The following is a 21,397-nucleotide window of genomic DNA, read 5'->3' on the forward strand; positions in this document are numbered from 1 at the left end:
AATCGTCATATGTTTCAGCCGTGTTCTCTTAGCTCTCTCTATATAAGTTGTAGACGATCTAGCTTAAGCTCTAGAGTGTGAGTGTGTTGGGTGTGTGTGGTATGAGTTTAGGGTGTGAGTTCAGATACTACAACTTATATTTGAAGGGTGAGGCAAAAAAATGTTCGGCAAATAACTTATGGACAAGCCTTGTGTTGTCATTTCATGAACGAATTGAAATAATGTCATCAATGGATAAAGTCATAAGAACTACCGGTATTTGAAGCTGCCTATGTATAGCCTTAGAAGTTTACTACTGCCAATGTTATTTACATAACTTTATATGTATTTGAAACTGCCTATTATCAAAACTACGTCTAGGAATATATTTGTCTAGCTTAATCAATTGCACATTTACATAGCTAAGAAATATATTATGATGTTAACTATGTATTATTCATACACGAAACCAAAGATTTGTTTGGGTCACCTTTAGATTATAGAAATATATTGTGATATCGGTTGAATTATAATAATTCAACCAACAGATTATTATTACGATTAAAAAAAATTACATGTGGGACATTTTTTTTTCTTTTTTCTCTTACCTCCATCTTAGCTAGCTTTGTCAACAGGGCGTTGAAGACGTTGTGACCAAATTGCTTGGGATTATTTACTCCTGGCTAGTGCTTGCCATTTTAAGACAGTTTTCTGTTAGGTTACAACCTAATTACCTATGTGTAACAACTACCAGTTTGAACACAAACAACTTCCCTCTTTCTCGCACTCATATGTTGGCGCGCGCACACAAACACATAATATGGAGAAGCTCAAGCTCCTTCCAACGTGACATGTATTTTTGTTCACTCTTGTGTTGTTATTATTATCATAGTACTCTTTTAATGGGAGAGGTTTATTAAAACCACTATTATTATAATACTAACTATTACTTTCTCCATTCCAATTATAAGACATTTTGCTTTTTTTAGATATATAGATTTTGCTATGCACTTAGATATCCACTATATCTAAATACATAATTAGTAATGTATCTAAAAAACCAAAACATCTAGTAGAACTAGAATTGTGGGTTATTTTATTGTCTTTTACTTGAAAGTATTTTTATATTGTTTTGGACTAATCTATATCTATATCTATTTTTTCTATCTTTATCTGTATCTGTAACTTTATCTCCATCCGTATACTACTAAAAAATTATAAAAAAGATTGAAAGCACGATGACGACTCAAGACAAGTCATGGACTTTGTAGGCGTAAATCTTACCAGAAGACGTAAACCTTGCAACCTACGTAAGCTCTTGGGTCAGGCGGAATCACAGAAAGCCCGAAACAGCGCGTGGAATAGTAGTAGTCGAGAATTATTTTTTTTTTCTATATTCCCCGTGCTGCTGTCTCTCTGCGCCGTGCCTCCTCCTTTGCTCTCGTCCTCGACCACGGTCCCCGTCGCCGCCCTGCCGCCGACCGCCTCATCTGCCGCCGGGAGCCAACCCTAGCCCAGCGCGCCCGCGTCTCTGCAGGTATCCACTCGCCGCCCGGCCCGATCTCCTCTCCGGACGCGGGCCGGCCATGGGGCTGAGTCCGTGACGGATGCCAGCGCCTCGTGGTTACGCGCGCCGAGGCCGTAGAGGGCGGCAGCAGCGGAATCCGGTAGCCGGACCGCGAACCACGTGGTGTCTGGTGCTGTAGCAGTAGCAGCAGCAGTCGCAGCGACAGCAGCGGGAGGTGGGGGCGGGGCCAAGGGATGGACGAGTTCGACAGCGGCGGCCGGAGCGGGGACAGGCCGGGCGCCGCCGCGGCCGGAGGCGACGACGGGGCTGCTCCACCGTTGCCCCATACGGTAAGCTCCAGATGCCTCCTGATCTCTCCCTTCGTAGTTTAGATGCTTATTATGGATTTTTCGGGCCCCTTAGTGTTCTGTTGCTTGATTAAACGCTGACGACTGTGAACTGCGGCCGGATTCGGTTCGATTGATAACCCAAATATGGTGAGATGGTATGTTTGTTGCACAATGAGTTCGTTAGTGGTTGTTGCTACGCAAATTAGCACCTATGAGAAGTTTTGAGAACCTAAAAGGGAAGCAAACATAGTTGGGAAGACAACAAATGTATATATGTACAATCTCTCCAACTGGTTTTGTCCTAGATGGGACAATTCTGAAGCTAGGGTAGGATTCTAGTTTCTAAACTTCCCTAGAGATCTGACTGTTGAGCTATGGTGTCTCATGAGAATTGCAATTTGAACTGCTGGATTTGGCGCGGAATTTTGAAGTGGCTACGTGTCGCTATATCTGGTGTCTAGCCAATTGCAGTAGTTGTGGGAGACGTTACTCATGCGGATCCAATTGCAGTAGTTGTGGGAGACGTTACTCATGCGGATCCAATTGCAGTAGTTGTGGGAGACGTTACTCATCCGGATGGAATTTAATGAATCCGTTATTTTGGAAGTGGATATGTATGACACACGGACCTTTTTGTCGCTGCTTGTTTCTTTTAGTTTGTCTTGAGTGGCGCGAATTCTGCTTCATCATGTCCCAATATGTCATTATTTTAATAGCGTCCGCTCGCCGCTTTCTATGGACATATATGGACTGTGGAGTTTACCATTGATCATGACTCTGAAGGAGAAGATTGGTTATTAACTAGTGGACTTTGGTGGATAGTAAGGTCCCAAAAATAAATGTTCCTTATTCTTTGTAGTTTCAGAACCTTTTCCATGCCGTACAGGCATGGCTGAATGGCCATGCCCGTCAGATGTGCTGATCCTGCTGTATAGGTGTTGGTAGTGAGTGAAATTTGATCATTTATCTTTTTGATTTTTGTTTCTTTGCGCTCTTTCTTCTATGTCTAGCTGGGCCTCACACAGCTCTGTAGTCTGTAAAACTAGAGTGGTTAAATGAACATTCTAGATTGCCATGCACGCCGATGTTAGCAGCATTTATAGTTTTATTTATGCAACATCAATAATGTATGTTTCCACATGCCATTTGGCATTGATTGATTTAACATTTTGTAAAACAAGAACAGAGAAATGGCTATGTGTTGGGATCATATTGTTTGCAGGATAAGCTTCTGAAATTTTGTTACTGTACACTACTATCACAATATATAAGCAATTTGCACATGTTTTAGGAGACTTGGTTCCCCAGTCTCAAATGCTGTTTCCTCTGCCTTGTTCTGTGATGGATCTGGATCTTTGTTACATTTACCAATCCTCATTTTCAGAGGTAGACAGGTAGTAGCCCTTGAATTGGGTGCTCTGCTGTTGTGATTCTTTCACCCTGTTCTCAGTGGATTTTCTTTTGATTCGTGCCAGAAATATACCATCCTTTGAAATTACTGCATTTCAAACCAGACATCATGCTGGGCTAAATGAGTTTATTGTGTGCGTGCGAGGCACACTGCAGCAGTTCTTGTAGGCACCGATTAAATATATTAGTAGGATTCCGATGATCAATCTAAGATATTCTCAATTGTTTACATGTACATATTCATTAGATATTGCATCATGCTATATAATGTTACCTGGATTTGAATTTGGGGTAGATTATTCAGTTATTGGTGTGTTTTGTTTGTGGCTGCATGATTTGTTCTGCTATCTGCTCATTTGCTCTGGATGCTCACACACGTGCTTGAAACAGGTACAAATTGGGAATTCACCAACCTATAGACTTGAAAGGAAGCTTGGAAAGGGAGGATTTGGACAAGTATATGTTGGTCGACGTATTTCAGCTCCTCGTCTCAGTGACCGTAACCCTGGTTCAAATGCTTTAGAGGTCATTATATCTCCATAAATGCTTCGTAGTGTTGGAACTGGACAAGCGTAGTTCCATCAATTTTCATGCTTCTATATTTGTCAGGTTGCACTGAAATTTGAACATCAAACCAGCAAAGGTTGCAACTATGGAGCTCCTTATGAGTGGCAAGTTTACAAGTAAGTACTGAGTTGTTAATGTCCTTTCGATCTGTGTAATCCTTTATGGTTCTAGTTATTTCTTGGGGTACATTTAACTTGTCTTATGTGTCCCTTTGGCAGCACTCTCAGTGGAAACCATGGTGTCCCACGAGTACACTACAAAGGAAAGCAGGGAGAGTTTTACATCATGGTATTGGGCAATGAACCTTCTTATATTTGTTTCACTACAGTTATGCACATAGTGACATAGAATTGGATACTCAGATGGTATTGGTGCAAATCTTCTTTTGGCCCTCTTTCCTTGATAACTTTTAACAAACTTGATTCTTGTTAATCCTATTTGGTTTGCATGTAGGTTATGGATATGTTGGGACCAAGCCTATGGGATGTTTGGAATAATAATTCCCACTCGTGGGTATCTGCACATTCTTTGCAATTCAACTCTACTGTTTCTATTTGACTTTTTGAATCATTCCCGATCTTGTCTTTTACAGGATGTCTGTTGAGATGGTTGCTTGCATAGGTATAGAGGCAATCTCCATACTGGAAAAGATGCACTCTAAAGGGTGATTTGCTTTCTGTTGTTGAGATGAAACTTTGTTTCTTATATGGTTGTTTTAAAACTGGACCCATAAGATGTGTATATAACACAGGTATGTCCATGGTGATGTGAAGCCTGAGAACTTTTTGCTTGGTCCTCCTGGTACCCCAGAAGAGAAGAAGCTTTTTCTCGTTGACCTTGGATTGGGTAAGTTGTAAACTTGTAATCGGATTCAACTTTTGTATTACGTCTATTTGGCGTCAGATATTTATGTTGTTTCTTTTTAATATATTATTTTGTACTATCGCAGCAACTAAATGGAAGGATGCTGGTACGGGGCACCACGTTGAATATGACCAGAGACCTGATATTTTTAGGTTCGGTTGGAAATATTAGTATGATGTGCTTTACCACTCACATTATTTCATTGCAATGCTTTTGATATCTATGTTTGTTTCATAAACAGGGGAACTGTTCGCTATGCTAGTGTGCATGCCCACTTGGGAAGGACTGGGAGCAGGAGAGATGATCTTGAATCCCTCGCATACACGCTTATTTTTCTTCTCCGTGGCCGCCTCCCTTGGCAAGGATACCAGGTTAGTTTGGTACTTTAGTTGATGTTCTGGTCACCTTTATTGTTACTCCTACTTTTTTGTTTTTAATTTAAGTACTCATAATTTTTTTATATGTTATTCCACTCTTCAATCAATTTAGGGAGAGAACAAAGGTTTTCTTGTCTGCAAGAAAAAGATGGCGACATCTCCGGAGTCTTTGTGTGGAATTTGTCCGCAACCTTTCCGGAATTTTGTTGAGTATGTCGTGAACTTGAAATTTGATGAAGAACCAAATTATGCGAAGTGCATCTCTCTTTTTGATGGCATTGTTGGCCCAAATCCAGACATAAGACCGATAAACACAGATGGTGCTCAAAAGGTACATTGATCCTCTGAACTGTGATCTCTTTATGTTCATTAGCTCTAAGGACTTGCAGCCATGCAGTCTCTGCTGAGTAGTTCATGATTCCATAAGCTACAGAGCAATATATGTTAAAAATCATTATTCGTCAAGAATCCCTATTGTCTGTTCACTACATTGGTATAATCCTGTGATTTAAACTTTAGGACCTTATTAGGGGGAATCTGATATATCATACATATAAAATCAATTTTGATCTCATGTCCATAGTGCAATACTATCTATGGCTTATGTGATGATGACAACACAGTATTGTTATTATGGGCCGTATGACGGCATTTGCCTTTTAGAGTAAACAGCAATCCCTTTTGGTGCCTAACATGTCATGCAGTGGAAAAGATAGTGAATTGGCAAAAGTACAATAGTTTATCCCGCATTTTCAATTTCGATTGCATGTTATAAATCATATCCTTTTGCATTCATGTAACGAAAGTTATCTGCCTAATAACTATGCTCGGATTTCTGCCAGCTAATATATCAGGTAGGCCAGAAGAGAGGCCGCTTAATAGTGGACGAAAATGATGATGAGCAACCTAAGAAAAAAATCAGAATGGGGATGCCGGCAACTCAGTGGATTAGTGTCTACAATGCCCGTCGACCTATGAAACAGAGGTCTGCATGATGCATGTATCCGCATAATGGCAGTAACATGAATTTTCCATTATCTTACCACATTTGTTTATCAGGTACCACTACAATGTAGCGGATAATAGATTGCTGCAGCATATTCAAAAGGGAAACGAAGATGGCTTGTTTATTAGTTCAGTTGCCTCCAGCTCGAATCTGTGGGCTTTAATTATGGATGCTGGCACTGGTTTTACATCTCAAGTATACGAACTTTCTAATTACTTTCTTCACAAGGTAAGCAATCATCTCTGTCGACTTCAAAGATCTGTAAGGGTTCTTCCGCTTTTTTGTTAATATAATGATGTGCAACTCTCCTGCTTGTTTGAGAGAAAAAACCTTCAAAGATTTACTGTTCACTGATTATGATTATACGTTAACACTTTACTGATTATACATCCTCAATGATGTCTCGTTGTCTTTTGCATAGTGGTGTTTTATGTTGCTACAGTTTCTAACTTGCTTGTACTGTGTTAGGAATGGATAATGGAGCAGTGGGAGAGAAATTTCTATATCACTGCACTGGCTGGTGCGAATAATGGAAGCTCTTTGGTGATTATGTCAAGAGGTAATTAATGTCAATGTTTGAGCTTGATGCCTGAACTGCAGAACATACTTGGTGACAGGAAAATCATTGCATATTATCTAGTGTCAAGATTCATCTCACAAATCTCCTGTAGAAACAGTGGCTCATAAATATTAGAGGGGGCCACCAGTGCTAAAATAGCTCTAGCAATGTTTAAACATGATTAAGTATAAAACTTCAAAGCAATTTGGAAAATTAGGGAGGGACGTGGCCCTTTTGACCTCAATGAAGCTCCGCCAGTGTGTAGAAATATGGCAACACATCCATCCCTCAACTTTTTAACACCTTTGTTTTCTGATCGTGGCTTTCAAGGCGTCGCCTAAGGGATGAGGCGTGCTGGGATTCTGGGCTTCCTGGCCGCCATGACCCAAGAAAAAAAACAGAGGGAGGGAGAAGATGGGAAGAACTTTTCTGATCGGCTTATCGTTTCTAATCGGTCTGGTACCGATTAGGACGATTAATCGACCTCTGATCGGTCTAATCGTCCATATAATCAGCCAGCATATAGCAGGACTATATCATATATGTATACAGTTGCAGTTGCAGCAGAAGGGGGAGGAGGAAGCAGCAAGCAGCAGCGGGCTGCTTGGATTGGAACTGGAAGGGAGGGAGGAGGGAGTGTGATGCACGCAGGCTCAGCAGCTCAGCAAATGCACGAGCAGCAAGCTCAACAGCTGATGGCTGGAGTTGGGAGTGAGGACTGAGGAGAGAGTGGCGGTGAGGTATATAAGAGAAACCATAATGGGCCTGGCCCAAATAAATATAGCTCAGGCCAAAAGCTGTCCATCTGCCAATTTAGCTCTGATCGGCCAAGAGGCCTGATTGGGCGATTAATCGACGATTAATCGGACGATCAGGTTTTTGATCGCTCTGATCAAATCGGAGGCCCTAATCGAGTGCTAAGTACCGATAAGGATGATTAATCGTGATTAGTCGTGATTAATGAGACGATCAGAAAACATTGCTGTGCAAGAATGGTTGGGGTGCTGGCCAGCAAAGGCCAAGAACTTTCAGCCTCTGGTCAGCTGTGGTATGGTCGATCTGGAAGGGGGCGGCAGCAGCAGTCGATCTGAGAGCACAGAGCAGTGATGAAAGGGAAGGGAAGAGGCAGGGAGAAGTTGTGGGCGTCAGATGCGTTTCTGGATATCCAAGAGGCACGAATGCATGGAGAGAGCGCACTGTGCACGGGAGGGGCTGAGGGGGTAGCGGTGGCTCTCGATGGTGAATTGGGGAACCGCGGGTAGGTCAAGCAACGACAGAGGTATATGGGCTGTTTAGTGGGCTGGGCCAATCTCCTTCTTACCCTCTTCTCCTTCCTTCTTGACGGTAACTGATAGGCTATAGGAATTTGTAATAGGCATATCGGCGTTTTGGTTTGATGCTGTCCAAAGTGGGAATGGGAACCCTTGGATATTTGTTGTTGCTATTTGGTATATAAATAAACACAAGTAATGACTCTGGTTCTCCATTCTCCAGGAACACAATATGCCCAGCAGTCCTACAAAGTAAGCGATACATTTCCCTTCAAATGGATAAACAAAAAGTGGAAGGAGGGCTTCTATGTCACTGCTATGGCAACAGCTGGAAGCCGATGGGCAGTTGTCATGTCCCGCAATGCTGGTTTCACTTCTCAGGTATGTGTAACTGTGCCCTTGGTCTTAAGTGTCCACAACCTTACAGTGGAATGAAATTGACTGGTAGATCTGCTGAAGTTAATCTGGAAAGAATTTAAGATTCTATGAATATGCGAATTGAGAATTACAAAGGTTCCATTACTGAAGCATAATACTGAACATACCAATTTCTTTTGTAGGTAGTGGAGCTTGATTTCTTATATCCGAGTGAGGGCATCCACATGCGTTGGGACAATGGCTATCGCATCACGGCAACAGCTGCCACATGGGACCAGGCGGCCTTTATCTTGAGCATACCAAGGAGAAAGCCTACTGATGAAACACAGGAGACCCTGAGAACATCTGCTTTTCCTAGCCAGCATGTGAAGGTAGCTTGACCTTTCTCACTCCTTTTTCGATGTGAATTTTGTGAGCTCCAGATAAGGGGTTTTGTATTTATTCCAACCTCCTGATCAATCTATTTGCAGGACAAATGGTCCAAGAACCTGTACCTAGCTTCCATCTGTTATGGAAGATCGGTGTCCTAAAGCCTGTTTTCTCGATTTGGTTTGGTTGCCGAGAGGTATATTAATATCAAAGACAGGTGGTTTTATGATATGAGATGGGGTGTTTTGAAGCTCAAAACTCTGCTAACCTACTTACCTGCAACTAACAAAAGGTAACCTATATATGAAAAAAAAAGAAAGCAAAGTCTGCTGTGTTTCGCTAATCGATACCATGGAGCAAAGAACATTCTGGTCTGTTTTGTGTTGTTGGGATGTGTATAAATTATCCAAAGTATTAGGTTATGTTGTAAAGAATGTAGAAGTGTACCTGCTGAACCGTTGCCATGTATATAAAGCTGAATTTTTACAAGGTTGTTTCATTGTTTGCTCTGGGCTCCCCCAACGTTTTGAGACTGCCGTTCATGCTGTTGCGATGACCTTGAGTGGTATAGGTTGTTATTATTATGTGCTGAATTGGGCAGGACTTGACTTTTAGTAACTATTTAGAAGATTACAAGATTTTTGGAGAAGCCACCTTGAGAAGTCGTTTTTGGGACGACTATCAGAAGTGGGGTGCTGGAATGACGACTTTCCATTTTCATTAACCCTGAAACAACTTTTCATAAAACATATTTTTCTTCGGCAAAAATAAAATAATTTTCCTGGTGTACAATTTTACCTAAAGTTGTTTCACATAGGAATGATTTTTTTTTGGAAATGTATCACCGGTAGATAATATTTTAATACTTTTTAAATTTAGCAGATACACGGTACATTTTTGTAGTTTTCATCATACAAAAGTGTATCAAAAAATTCGATGAGTACCTAAAATGCAGTTACTGGCCATTGGACATGAGGACACTACCACCTTGCCTATTGGACTAGCAAAGCAATGCTCCCCAGTTGTCACATAGCTTACCAAACTTGCATGAAGTTCATACCAGACGGAAATTGCTACCTGGGGGCTCTCCAGTTGTCACATAGCTTACCAAACTTGCATGAAGTTCGTAACTCGTAACTCGTTGTAACTTAGGATGTGCTACTGTGCGTGTTGGATGCCAGATGAGATGATTTCAGCTGCACTGCTAAGGCATAGCACATCTAGTCCAGTCTTTTATCTGCAATTTCGTCTAATATGGGATGGTCTGTTTCTACTCCAGTAAGGGCCTGTTTAGATTGGGAAGAAAAATTTTTTGAGTGTCACATCGGATATGTCTGAAGGATGTCGGGAGAGTTTTAGAAACTAATAAAAAAACAAATTACATAGCTCGTCAGGAAACTGCAAGACAAATTTATTAAGCATAATTAATCTGTCATTAGCATATGTGGGTTACTGTAGCACTTAAGGCTAATCATGGAGTAACTAGGCTTAAAAGATTTGTCTCACGATTCTCAACTAAACTGTGTAATTAGTTTATTTTTTTATCTATATTTAATATTCCATGCATGTGTCCAAAAATTCGATGGGATGGATGAAAAATTTTTGGGTGGGGAACTAAACAGGGCCTAAGTGGATTTTTTGATAAGGCTTCTCACTTGGAGCACATAAAACTTAAAAATCTGTAGCAGACCCCTGATTAAGAGTCTCTTTTTTTGAAGGGATCAAATCCAAAGAAATCTCATTCAAAGTTACCTGAGGCGCAGTAGTGGCCATTAACTAGCTATATGAGGATTGAGGACACTTCTGCCTTGCTACGTACTCCGCACTACTGAGCTAGCATTACTGAAGCTGTCACTTACTCACATGTAGGATGATATAAGTTTATCTACACCATTGGTTCATGAAATTTATTTCTTCAGTAACCTAGCACTCTGCTGTCGGACAGTCCAAGTATCTGCTAATATTATTACTACAAATATCAATAATGTAAATAATGATTTTGTCAACGAAATGCAAGTTAGCCTGGGCCCTAGTTCCAAATGTGTCATGCTGACGAATGTGCAGTGATGTGTAGATTTTTGTTTTATCAGCCCCCATGCTAGCACCAGTGGTGGAACCAGAACTGATTAAGGGGGGCTGGGCACGCCCTGTTTGCTTGAGCTTATTTGTCAAATCTATCAACCATTCAGTAATGTTTTTCTGTCACAATAAATCAGCGAATAGTACTTTTAGCCATGACTTTTCAGAATTATATATCCAACTAGGATTGTGAACCAAAATCATTTGCATTTGTTGCACGTGTTTCCTTGTGTAGCAAAAAGAACAACTTCGAGCAAACACACATTCTTACCAAAGGGGGTGTAGGATAAAAGGAAGAAAAATGTAAGCAGTATAAGGAAAAATTCATAGATGCCAAATCGACAAGGGAACTAGCTCAGTGAAAATGGAAATCAAATCTGTTTCTGGCCAGGGCGCCAGGCTCGAGTGATTGCTTGTTTGGTTCGCTCGAGCTTATCAGCCAAATCAACTAGTTATTCAGCAGAGTTTTTCTCTTATAACTGTTGGGTTGATCTCTATCTCTGACCCAGCCCAACGGCTGGAGCCAGATCCCCTTTGACCAAGCCCTGATCGGGGGCACTCAACCACCCATTGGAGTGGTGGGGCCCCTGGCGCGCTGCACTATAAGTATAGAAGGTGGGGGCCGCAAGCACGATAGAGGAGTTCGCGACTGAACGACTGACCCCACTCGACTCAAACCCTAGAGCCATCCGATCCGGCCTGTGCAGCAGCGTCGGGAAGTGCCACCACGCCGCCGTCCTCCTACGAAGTGCGGACCCGATGGCCGACGTGATCTACACCGCCATGGACGCAGCGATGGTCTAATCCTATCCTCTAAACCTCTCTGTTTTCTCTCTGTGTAGTAGATCTAGTGCATACAAGTGCAGTTGCACTACCTATGTTCATTTGCTATATTTATTGTACTCAAATCCCGATCTATTCTACTGCTAGATGATCCTAAATTTCTATCAATAACAAATCAATAAAACAAACCGCTTGACGCAAGCAACCAATCATTGGCTGAGTAAAGCCTGCCCTGTGAATGCATGCAAACCAAACAATGCTGTCTGGAGTGCCTGCATGTGCCCAACCTGTTTGCATTCACCCTGGCTCTAATGCCCAACCTGGCCGTACATGCTCGCGAACCAACCAGACCCCTAGTATCTTGATTGGGAGTTTGATCTTCAACCGATTTGATATATTGATCATTGTTATTATTCATATTGGTGCTTTCACCGCTACAGCTGCCAGATGATACTTTCCAATTCTGCTCAATTCTTGGGAGTGCAATAATATAATAAATCTTTGAGGTTTTTCATGTGTACTTTATATTATTGCTTTGCAATGGGATGCTGGTAGGGCGCCCGGAAGGGCACTTCCTTTTCTAGTTAAATTAAGAACAAAGGGGATCTCGATAATTTAAAACAACTGGGATTTGGCTTGTATACAAACCCAATTAAATAGATCAAAGCTAGGAGTGGAATTGGGATTGTTTTACCTTCTGGTTTCCTACACCCTTTGTCTTTGTAGCCACAGAAGCCTTTGAAACCAGTGGCTGGGTTTAAGGATGGCGGGCGCCGCCGTCATGTTTGTCAACTCAATTGAAACCTATTGTTTAGTGTATTTGATGATTTCTCGGAGGAGAACGACGACGTCAGTCTCGGTTCGAATGGGGAGATCAAACGATCGGGGGTTAGGGCGTCAGGTTGAGGAGATGAATGATTGGGCAGATGGAACGTCGGTCAATGATAGGTAAAGCCAGAAGGGCAAAAGGGTCAGTTTGGCAAACAAATTCATGTATTTAGATGAGAAAGAAGACTTAGTACAACAAATGTCATGGAAAATGAGAGGATAACATTTCAAGGGTTATTTTACGAAGACAATATTTGGAGTCCTATATTTACGTTCTAACCATAGCCTCAAAACATGAGGAGTAGGTGTCTGATTCTTTGTTCATGATAGGCAAAGATTTTTTTACCTATATTTTACATATATTACAAGCAAACTATACAATTAGTTATTTTTTACCTATATTTAATATGTGCATAAGATTTGATGTGACGGAGAATTTTGAATTTTTTTTAGATTTTAGGTGAAGTAAGACCCCGTTTAGTTGCATGTGTTAAACTTTACAACCTGTCACATCAAATATTTAGACACATACATGAAGTACTCAATATAGACTATTTCCGAAACTAAAAACACAGTTTAAGTGTAATTTGCGAGAGAAATCTTTTAAACCTAATTAGGCCTTGTTTAGTTCACCCTAAAAACCCAAAATTTTTCATATTTCCCGTCACATCGAATCTTGCAGCACATGCATGATATATTAAATATAGATGAAAATAAAAACTAATTACACAGTTTGTCTGTAAATCACGAGACGAATCTTTTAAGTCTAGTTACTCTATAATTGGACAATGTTTGTCAAATAAAAACAAAAATGCTATAGTGTCATTTTTCCAAAATTTTTTGGAACTAAACATGGCCTTAGTTTATAATTAGACTTTAATTATCAAATAAAACAAAATGCTACAGTACATTAAACTTTAATACCCAACGCCAAAGCTGCAGCATGCTACGCTGCTGCAATAGCATCCGTGGAGTGCACCCGAGTTGTCTTGTCGAGACCCGTGGCGGTGCGATCTTGCCCGGACCCCGCCGTTCCAAAATTCCAAAGCGCCCTCCTCGTCAGGCGCCAGGCGACGCCACTCGGATCACCCTCCCGCCCTCTCCCTAGTCCCCACTGCTCTGCGCCCATCGCATTTGTTGATGCCCTTCCACGGCATAGCCGGACGGCCAAAAGCTTCCATCGCAAGCCTTCCTCTCCTGCCGCCGCCGCCGCCGCCGTGTCGTGGCGCTCAGCTAAACCCTAAACCCTAAAGTTCTCTCTGCTTAGAGGAATACAGTCCTCGCCGGGGTGCCCGATGCCCTTGCTCCCGGAGCTGTCCGCGGAGTTTGCGCGCCTCGAGGCGTAGCTCGGGCAGACCTCTAACACCGTGGTGCCCACGGTGCTCCGGGCGGTCCACTCTTACTATGAGAGCAGCTCGAGCAGTCTACCGGTAACTGATGGGTTCGGGGCTAGGACCGTGAGCCCAACCTTTAGAGCTAATCATTTTTCCTAAGTTACAGATCTGTTTTGCCGACTTCTTTTGCCTATATTGTTCCATTGGCTAGAGGTTGTTCACCTTGAAGACCTGATGCGGTTATGAGTACGATCGGGCATGGATGGTACTCGGTCCTCCGGATTTTTAAGGGCCGTCGGGGGCGTACCGGACACCGAGCGACGTGCGGTGCTCTTCTGACTGCTAGACCCTACCTTCGGCTAAACCGATTCCAGGGTTGGCAGTCCGTTAAGCAGAAAAAGATAACTCTTCCCGAGGCACCTGCCAGCGTCTCCGGGCTTCCTAACGTCGCCGTCAACCGCCACATCTCGGCTCAGGAAATCTTAACCCGATTTGCTTTCGGGCAACACACGAGATCACGTTGTCTGTCGGGGTTACCCTATCCCTTGGGATCGGCTTACCCATGTGCAAGTGTCGTTCACATGGAACCTTTCTTCTCTTCGGTCTTCAAAGTTCTCATTTAAAAATTTGCTACTATCACCAAGATCTGCACCAACGCCGCTCCGCTCAGGCTCGCGCCCGTGCCCTCCTACTCGGGCATGGCGCTTGCTGAGATGGCCGGGTAGCAGAGTTGTGATTGTGATGTCTACAGGTTTGTGCGTATACTACGCTGGTAGGAGATTGCCGATCAATGTGTATGCATTTTGCAGCTAATCTGATGATAACACTAATGTAACAAGACAGAGAATGTAATGGATGATCGTGAAGCAGTCGGAATCGGACGGTAGAGGTTGTTTGGCTCCCAAACGTGTTATTGTGGTACCAGTAAGGCCTTGTTTAGTTGCAAAAAAATTTATAAAATAGAAATAGTACCACTTTCGTTTGTATTTGACAAATATTATCCAATCATGTACTAACTAGACTTAAAAAATTCGTCTCGTCAATTTCGACCAAACTGTGCAATTAGTTTTTATTTTCGTCTATATTTAATACTTCATGGATGTGCCTAAAGATTTGATGTGATGGAGAATCTGAAAAATTTTGTAAATTTTTTTGGAACTAAACAAGGCCTAAGATGGTTTTGATATCACAAGCTAGGATCTTTTTTTCTCTGTTTCTTTAATCTTCATCAAAGTACATGCTCTTTCTATTTGTTTCGCTAAAATTTGACTTATACTAAAATACTATGAAAAAAACATTATTCATTCACTGAAAAAATACTACGGAAGTAGTGCAGAACAGTACCATTGTTATATTAAAAATATATTTATTTCTATCAAGACTATTTCTACATGTAATGATTGTACTTTAAAAACGGAGAGTACATTTATTTTGAGATAAATTTCAAATGCTAAAAGTATACTTATTTTGGATAAGTTTTTTCCCCTTTTTTCTATAACTAGTACCCGTGCTAACGCTACGGTTTTATCTCGGAGATGTATATAAAAACATTCAATGATTTTATTTTATAGTTTAATTTTTACACAATTATATTTCAGTATGTATACCATCTAGAAACACTTTTGCATAAAGAATAAAAAGTAAGCTAAGTCCTCAACCATATAATGTCCGTGCTAACGCTACGGTTTAATTTTGGGATGCTTCTAAAAACAAAAATTATAGTTTGGAAATATTTTTTCATGCACTACTATTATTATTTGTCGTGTTATGAGCATCTATGTTACATTTTGTCTAACTCTTTAGTCATGTATTGGACATCTTCAGGAATGTTGTCGAAACATTCGTTTGCTTTGCTCGCCAAAATGTCCGCTAAAAATTCCATCCTCAGCGAAGTTGAGTGCTGTGCATGGCAAATGATAATTAGTTATTATTATTTTTGTAGTGTAAGATATGTATTGTTATAGGCTATATATGCTTACGCTACTGATTTGTGGCAATTTTTTGCCGTCCCACAACTTCATGAAGTTGTATACAAGAAAGCCTCCCAATTTCCTGGACAAGAGTAGTTGTTATTGATGTGCACAATGAATAAAATAACTATTTAACTGACAAATGTGTAATGTATTACAAGTGATTACCAGTATTTATTATTATCTGCAACCTTTGTTACAAGTGGATATTCTCGCTTCCATTTATAAATATTGCCGGTCCACTTTACATTTGTCAGTCCCATGGCGAGACCGAGTCTTCTAGCAATAATGTGTAATGTAGGTATATATACCATTTTTTGATTATAACCCTCCAAACATGTCTCATCTTCAAGGGGTCCATAATATGCACGATTTTGTTTTGCATATCCAATATAAATAAAATGTAAGTTCCATCCTTATAATATGGTAGTAGAATCTAAAAACAAACATAGAAACTATTAGTTGTAAACAGAATGAATTAATTTTGTAAATCAATACACATAACATAACTTACATGGCTACAATCTCTAATTTTGTACTCCACGTTTGGCCAACACTCTAGTACTTTTCTTAATTTTTCATGGTATACCTTATCAATCTTACCACAACATCGCTGATCTCGTCCGAACCTAGTTATTTCCTGATGATTTTGCAAAAAAAATCAAACATTCTTAAGTAATTACACAACTAAATATTGTAAGTATTTGATAAATTATAAATTTTTATTTCAACTTACAACAGATCTGAGGTCCATGAAGTGATATTTTTATTTCTTCAGCATCATATCTTGGTTGCACACAGCTATCCGAATAGCCATATTAAAGCATTCATGATTCATCTCTCGATCCTCATTTAAAATATTTTTAATCTTCCTAAGACTTAAAGAAATTGGGTACGGTTTTGTACTCCGCACCCAGTCTTTGCTAAATAAACAATAACAAAGATTAAATTAATTTTATAGGAAATCTAAGACAGACAACAGAAATATTTAGAATGACTTACTCAAAAGTTTCGTCACTTCCAATGAAATGGATGATTGTGTAAATTGTTGATAATAGATCTTCTCTACTTTTCCACTTTAATGTACGTGTTAACTTGATGTCACCTGACATTAAAATATCCAGATCATCTAGCTCTGTGACGTCATCATCCTCAATATTGTTAGTCTCATATTGATCTCCATCATCCGGTAAGCCTCTTGCTTCATTTAATGGGGAGTTATACAAGATAGCAGGTAGTTTATACCTGAAGTTACTTATATCTTTCTGAAATTATGAGCAAGTTCTCATATTAACCAATAAAAAAGCAATGACTATGTTTAGATATTTTTTTAAACAATTACCTGGCTGATTTGGTCAGATAAAGCAGTTCCTGTCCAATATTCTATGTAATTAATGAGCCATAAACCACAGCTACAACTGTCCATATTCCAAAACAATTTTTAAAAAATATATGAGATACAAATATGAGATATAGACATATTGTAGCTGGTTAGGACATGATAGAAAAATATTTTACCCATCTCGCGGCGTCGACATTGAGTAGGTGAGGAGGTAACATCTTTTGATTTTTCAAAGGATCGCGGTTGTCCACAATAGAATAATCAGAATGCACAAATTTAGAGAGAAACAAATAATAACGCAGGCATAAATTTAGAGAGATAAATAAAAATTAATGCAGATAGAGAGTCGATGTTTTCGAAATCTGTAAATTTCAGTTCAAGCCAAGTAATATTTATAATATTTTTTTTTACAGTAGTAGAAGAAGTATAATATATATTTTTTCAGTAGTAGAAGAAGCACAGTGGAATGCACAAGTGGACCTGGTTCTTCACGAGGCGTTCAGAGACAAAGGAGGTCGACGGTGATGACGAAGCCGACGTGATGCAGTCGATGCCTTGAAATCCCAAGCGCGGCGATCGTTGGAGCCCTTTCTGCACTGTAATATCTTGTATGCATTCACTGGTTTATGAATTTACTGACGGCTTAATCGTTCAGCATCTGCACCAAGTACTTGCAGCATCTCCCTGTGTGGCACGTGTTCCTGGTGATAGCCTGAGAAGTATTGGTTACTCAGGAAAGAAAAGAAAAAAAAAGAACGGAGATGCCGTGGTGGTTAAACCCTAACTTGTATGATCAACGATTTTGAGAACCCAAATTAGAGTTTGTGCGGACTGGACGAAGCAGAACATCAAACGAAAGGAAGATGGACCTCGGAGTTTCATAGGCCACTACAGGGCGGCGATTGTCGTCTTCGTTTGCGCCGTGCCTTGAAATCCCAAGCGCGGCGGTCCTCCACGGCTGGGATCGGCAATAATGGAGGTTGCGGCTTTGCTCCACGTCCGGGATCGGCAAGATGCGGCACCAGCCCGAGGCGGTTCTCCACGTCCGGGATCGGCACCAGCTCGACGCGGACCGAGTTGCGATACGGATACGGAGTTTTCCACGGATACGGAGATGACGGAGTTGACGCGAGGCCGAGGGCGGAGAGTAGAGATGTAAGGTCGTGATCATACTTTTAATCTGGGCCATCTAATCTGTAGGATATCTGCCGTGGGTCGTTGATCTTGCAGGTAGGATTTGACTGGAGAAGATTTCAATTATAGTAGAGATAGAGGGCTTCCTCCTGGCCCATTCGCAGACTTAACCTTGATTAGTCCGCTATTTCTGTACCGTTCTTGAGTACCATTGATCTACGTTTGTGTTTATTTGTTGCAGGAGCTGCTAGTTCCCTTTATTTCTTTTCGAAGCTTCCATCGCTCATGCCATGCATGTGGTTGGCCGGTGTGCCACAAAAATGTTTTTTCCTCATTCTTTTATTGTTCGCCGTTCAAAAAAGCATACATCTCAACACTTTAAAGAATCAGCCAATTGCGAATTTGATTAGATTTATAAAAAAATATCAACATTTATAACTATAAGAGTAAAGTCCACCGCCGGTCACAAATCGATTGATTTAAGTCCTCAAACTTGTTCGTCTATGTCATCCCGGTCCCTTACTTAAAAATCACCCATTTAGGTCTTCAAATTTGTTCATTTGCGTCATCCCGGTCCCTAAACTTGGTTTTGAGTGTCATCTGGGTGAAAACAAAGCGATCTAAAAATTTTATATCAAAAAATAATTCATAACTTTTTTATATGAACTCGGATAAAGACAAACTTTATATCAAAGTTGTAGCTCTCAACGCGATCTACAACATTTTAGTTGATTTTTTTTATTTAAGTTGTTTAGTATCACAAAATTTAATTTTAAATTTTAAATTTCAAAATTTATAAACTTACAAAACATATTTTGGGAGCCTAAATGATTTTAATTTAAAAACTTTTCAACTACAAAGTTATAGATCGCGTTGCTTACTATAATTTTGATATAAAATTTATTTTCAGTTGAGTTAATATGAAAAAGTTAGGAGTTATTTTTCGACGCAGTGTTTTTAGATTCGTCGTATTTTGATCCAGATGAGACTTAATAATAAGTTTAGGGACCGAAATGACACAATTAAATAAGTTTGAGGACATGGGAGATTTCCAAGTTTAGAAAATAGGATGACACAGCCGAACAAGTTTAGGTATCTAAACCGTCGTTTCGCAAGTTTAGTGATCGGAATGACACACCTGAACAAGTTTATGGACCGATGATGGACTTTACTCTAACTGTAAATAAGTTTAATATGAAAATATAAGCTCTTTTACAATGTTTGGAAGAGATGCCTTGAGGTTCTTAGTAAATATATTTACTATGAAAATATGAGCTCTTTCAAGGTGCTTGGAAGAGATATTTCGAGGAACTTTCATTTTTTTTTTATTTTTTGACAATTTAAAGGGTGTTTCGTTCTATCTACTAAAGTTTTATTGGCAGAGGCTAATTTGCTAGACGAATCTATTAAATCTAATTAATCTATGATTTAATAATATGATGACATAGTAAACATATATTAATAATAGATTAATTAGTTTTAATAGATTTATCTTGTAAATTATTCTTTATCTATATAATTAGTTTATTTTTGTTCTCCTAATTAATACCAAACGTTCAATGTCACCGGATCGAGACACCGCCTTAGGCCTAGTTGTATCCTAAAGTTAAAAACTTTTCAAGATTTTTTATCATATCTAATATTGCGGCACATGCATTAAATATTAAATATAGATAAAAAAATAATTACACACAGTTCATTTATAATTTACGAGACGAATCTTTTAATCTTAATTAGTTTATTCTTAATAATAATGTTAAATAAGGCCTTGTTCAGTTGGCGAAATGAAAAAATTTTGGACACTGTGTCACTTTCGTTTGTTTATGGCAAACATCGTTCAATTATAAATTAACTAGGCTTAAAAGATTAGTCTCACAAATTACAGACAAACTGCGTAATTAGTTATTATTTTTATCTATATTTAATATTCTGTGCATGTGCCGCAATATTTGATGTGACGGAAAATCTTGAAAACTTTTTAGGTTTTTGGGTGAACTAAGGCCTTGTTTAGTTTGCAAAAATTTTTGTTTTTGGCTACTCTAGCATTTCGTTTTTATTTGACAAACATTGTCCAATCACGGAGTAACTAAGTTCAAAAGATTCATCTCACAAATTACAGGTAAACTGTGCAGTTAGTTTTTATTTTTTGTCTATATTTAATACTCAATGCATGCAACCAAAGATTCGATGTGACGGGGAATCTTGAAAATTTTTGCGAACTAAACAAACCCAAAATTTTTTCAAGATTCCCCGTCACATCAAATCTTTATACGCATGCATGAAATATTAAATATAGACAAAAATAAAAACTAATTACACAGTTTGGTCGAAATTGACGAGACAGATCTTTTGAGTCTAGTTAGTCCATAGTTAGATAATAATTACCACAAACAAACGAAAGTGCTACAGTGTCGCGAAATATTTTACTTCAGAACTAAGAGGATGTTTGGTTGCTAGACATAATCTACCATAACTAAGACCTTGTTTACATCCGAAAAGATTTTGGATTTTGACACTATAGCAGTTTCGTTTTTATTTGATAAACATTGCCCAATCATGGAGTAACTAGGCTTTAAAAGATTCATCTTACGATTTACAGACAAACTGTGCAATTAGTTTTTGTTTTCATTTAGGTCTTGTTTAGTTCCAAAATTTTTTGGGAAATCGATACTGTAGCACTTTCGTTTGTATTTGACAAATATTGTCCAATCATGGTCTAACTAGGCTCAAAAGATTCGTTTCGTCAATTCCGACTAAACTGTGTAATTAGTTTTTTTTCGTTTATATTTAATACTTCATGCATACGTCTAAAGATTCGATGTGACGGAGAATCTGAAAAATTTTGTAAATTTTTTTGAGAACTAAACAAGGCCTTATATTAAATGCTCTATACATGTGCCGCAAGATTCAATGTGACATGGAATCTTAAAAAGTTTTTGGTTTTTGGGTAAACTAAACAAGGCCTAACTTTAGGCAAGTGTGGAAAGCCACAAAAAATGTGGCTAGCAAATTGGTTGCCATACTTTATCATGCCTAAAGGAATTTTGCCACACTTTTTTAACTCTGACATGTGGAGTCTAAAAAAAATCATGCCTAAGCTTAGTTGTTAACCTGCTAACTTAGTCAAACTTGTCTAAGGTAAAGTGTGACAAATTATAGCTAACAACCAAACAACCTCTAAACAAAGCCTAAATAGTCCTTGTTTAGTTCACCCAAAAAGCAAAAAGTTTTCAAGATTCCCCGTCATATCGAATCTTGCGGCACATGCATGAAGCATTAAATATAGACGA

The 21,397-nt window shown here is 39.5% G+C and overlaps 1 protein-coding gene across 2 annotated transcripts; it reads left to right on the forward strand.

Annotated features, from left to right (window-relative positions):
- LOC8080525 (casein kinase 1-like protein HD16) lies at nucleotides 1,351–9,142 on the forward strand. 2 transcript variants are annotated; one of them, XM_021457277.1, is made up of 17 exons: nucleotides 1,361–1,666; nucleotides 1,707–1,836; nucleotides 3,637–3,771; nucleotides 3,856–3,929; nucleotides 4,032–4,101; nucleotides 4,267–4,322; nucleotides 4,406–4,477; nucleotides 4,565–4,659; nucleotides 4,763–4,829; nucleotides 4,919–5,048; nucleotides 5,167–5,385; nucleotides 5,897–6,039; nucleotides 6,114–6,288; nucleotides 6,529–6,619; nucleotides 8,114–8,271; nucleotides 8,451–8,639; nucleotides 8,739–9,142. In XM_021457277.1, the coding sequence occupies exons 1-17, from the start codon at nucleotides 1,587–1,589 to the stop codon at nucleotides 8,796–8,798; spliced, it is 1,944 nt and encodes a 647-aa protein (XP_021312952.1). In that variant the 5' UTR covers nucleotides 1,361–1,586; the 3' UTR covers nucleotides 8,799–9,142. The 2 variants fall into 2 exon arrangements, with proteins under 2 accessions (XP_002455001.1, XP_021312952.1); XM_002454956.2 differs by having other exon boundaries at nucleotides 1,351–1,836; nucleotides 8,739–9,141.

Source organism: Sorghum bicolor, chromosome 3 (genome assembly GCF_000003195.3).
Source record: "Sorghum bicolor cultivar BTx623 chromosome 3, Sorghum_bicolor_NCBIv3, whole genome shotgun sequence".
In the NCBI taxonomy this organism is placed as follows: Eukaryota; Viridiplantae; Streptophyta; class Magnoliopsida; order Poales; family Poaceae; genus Sorghum; species Sorghum bicolor.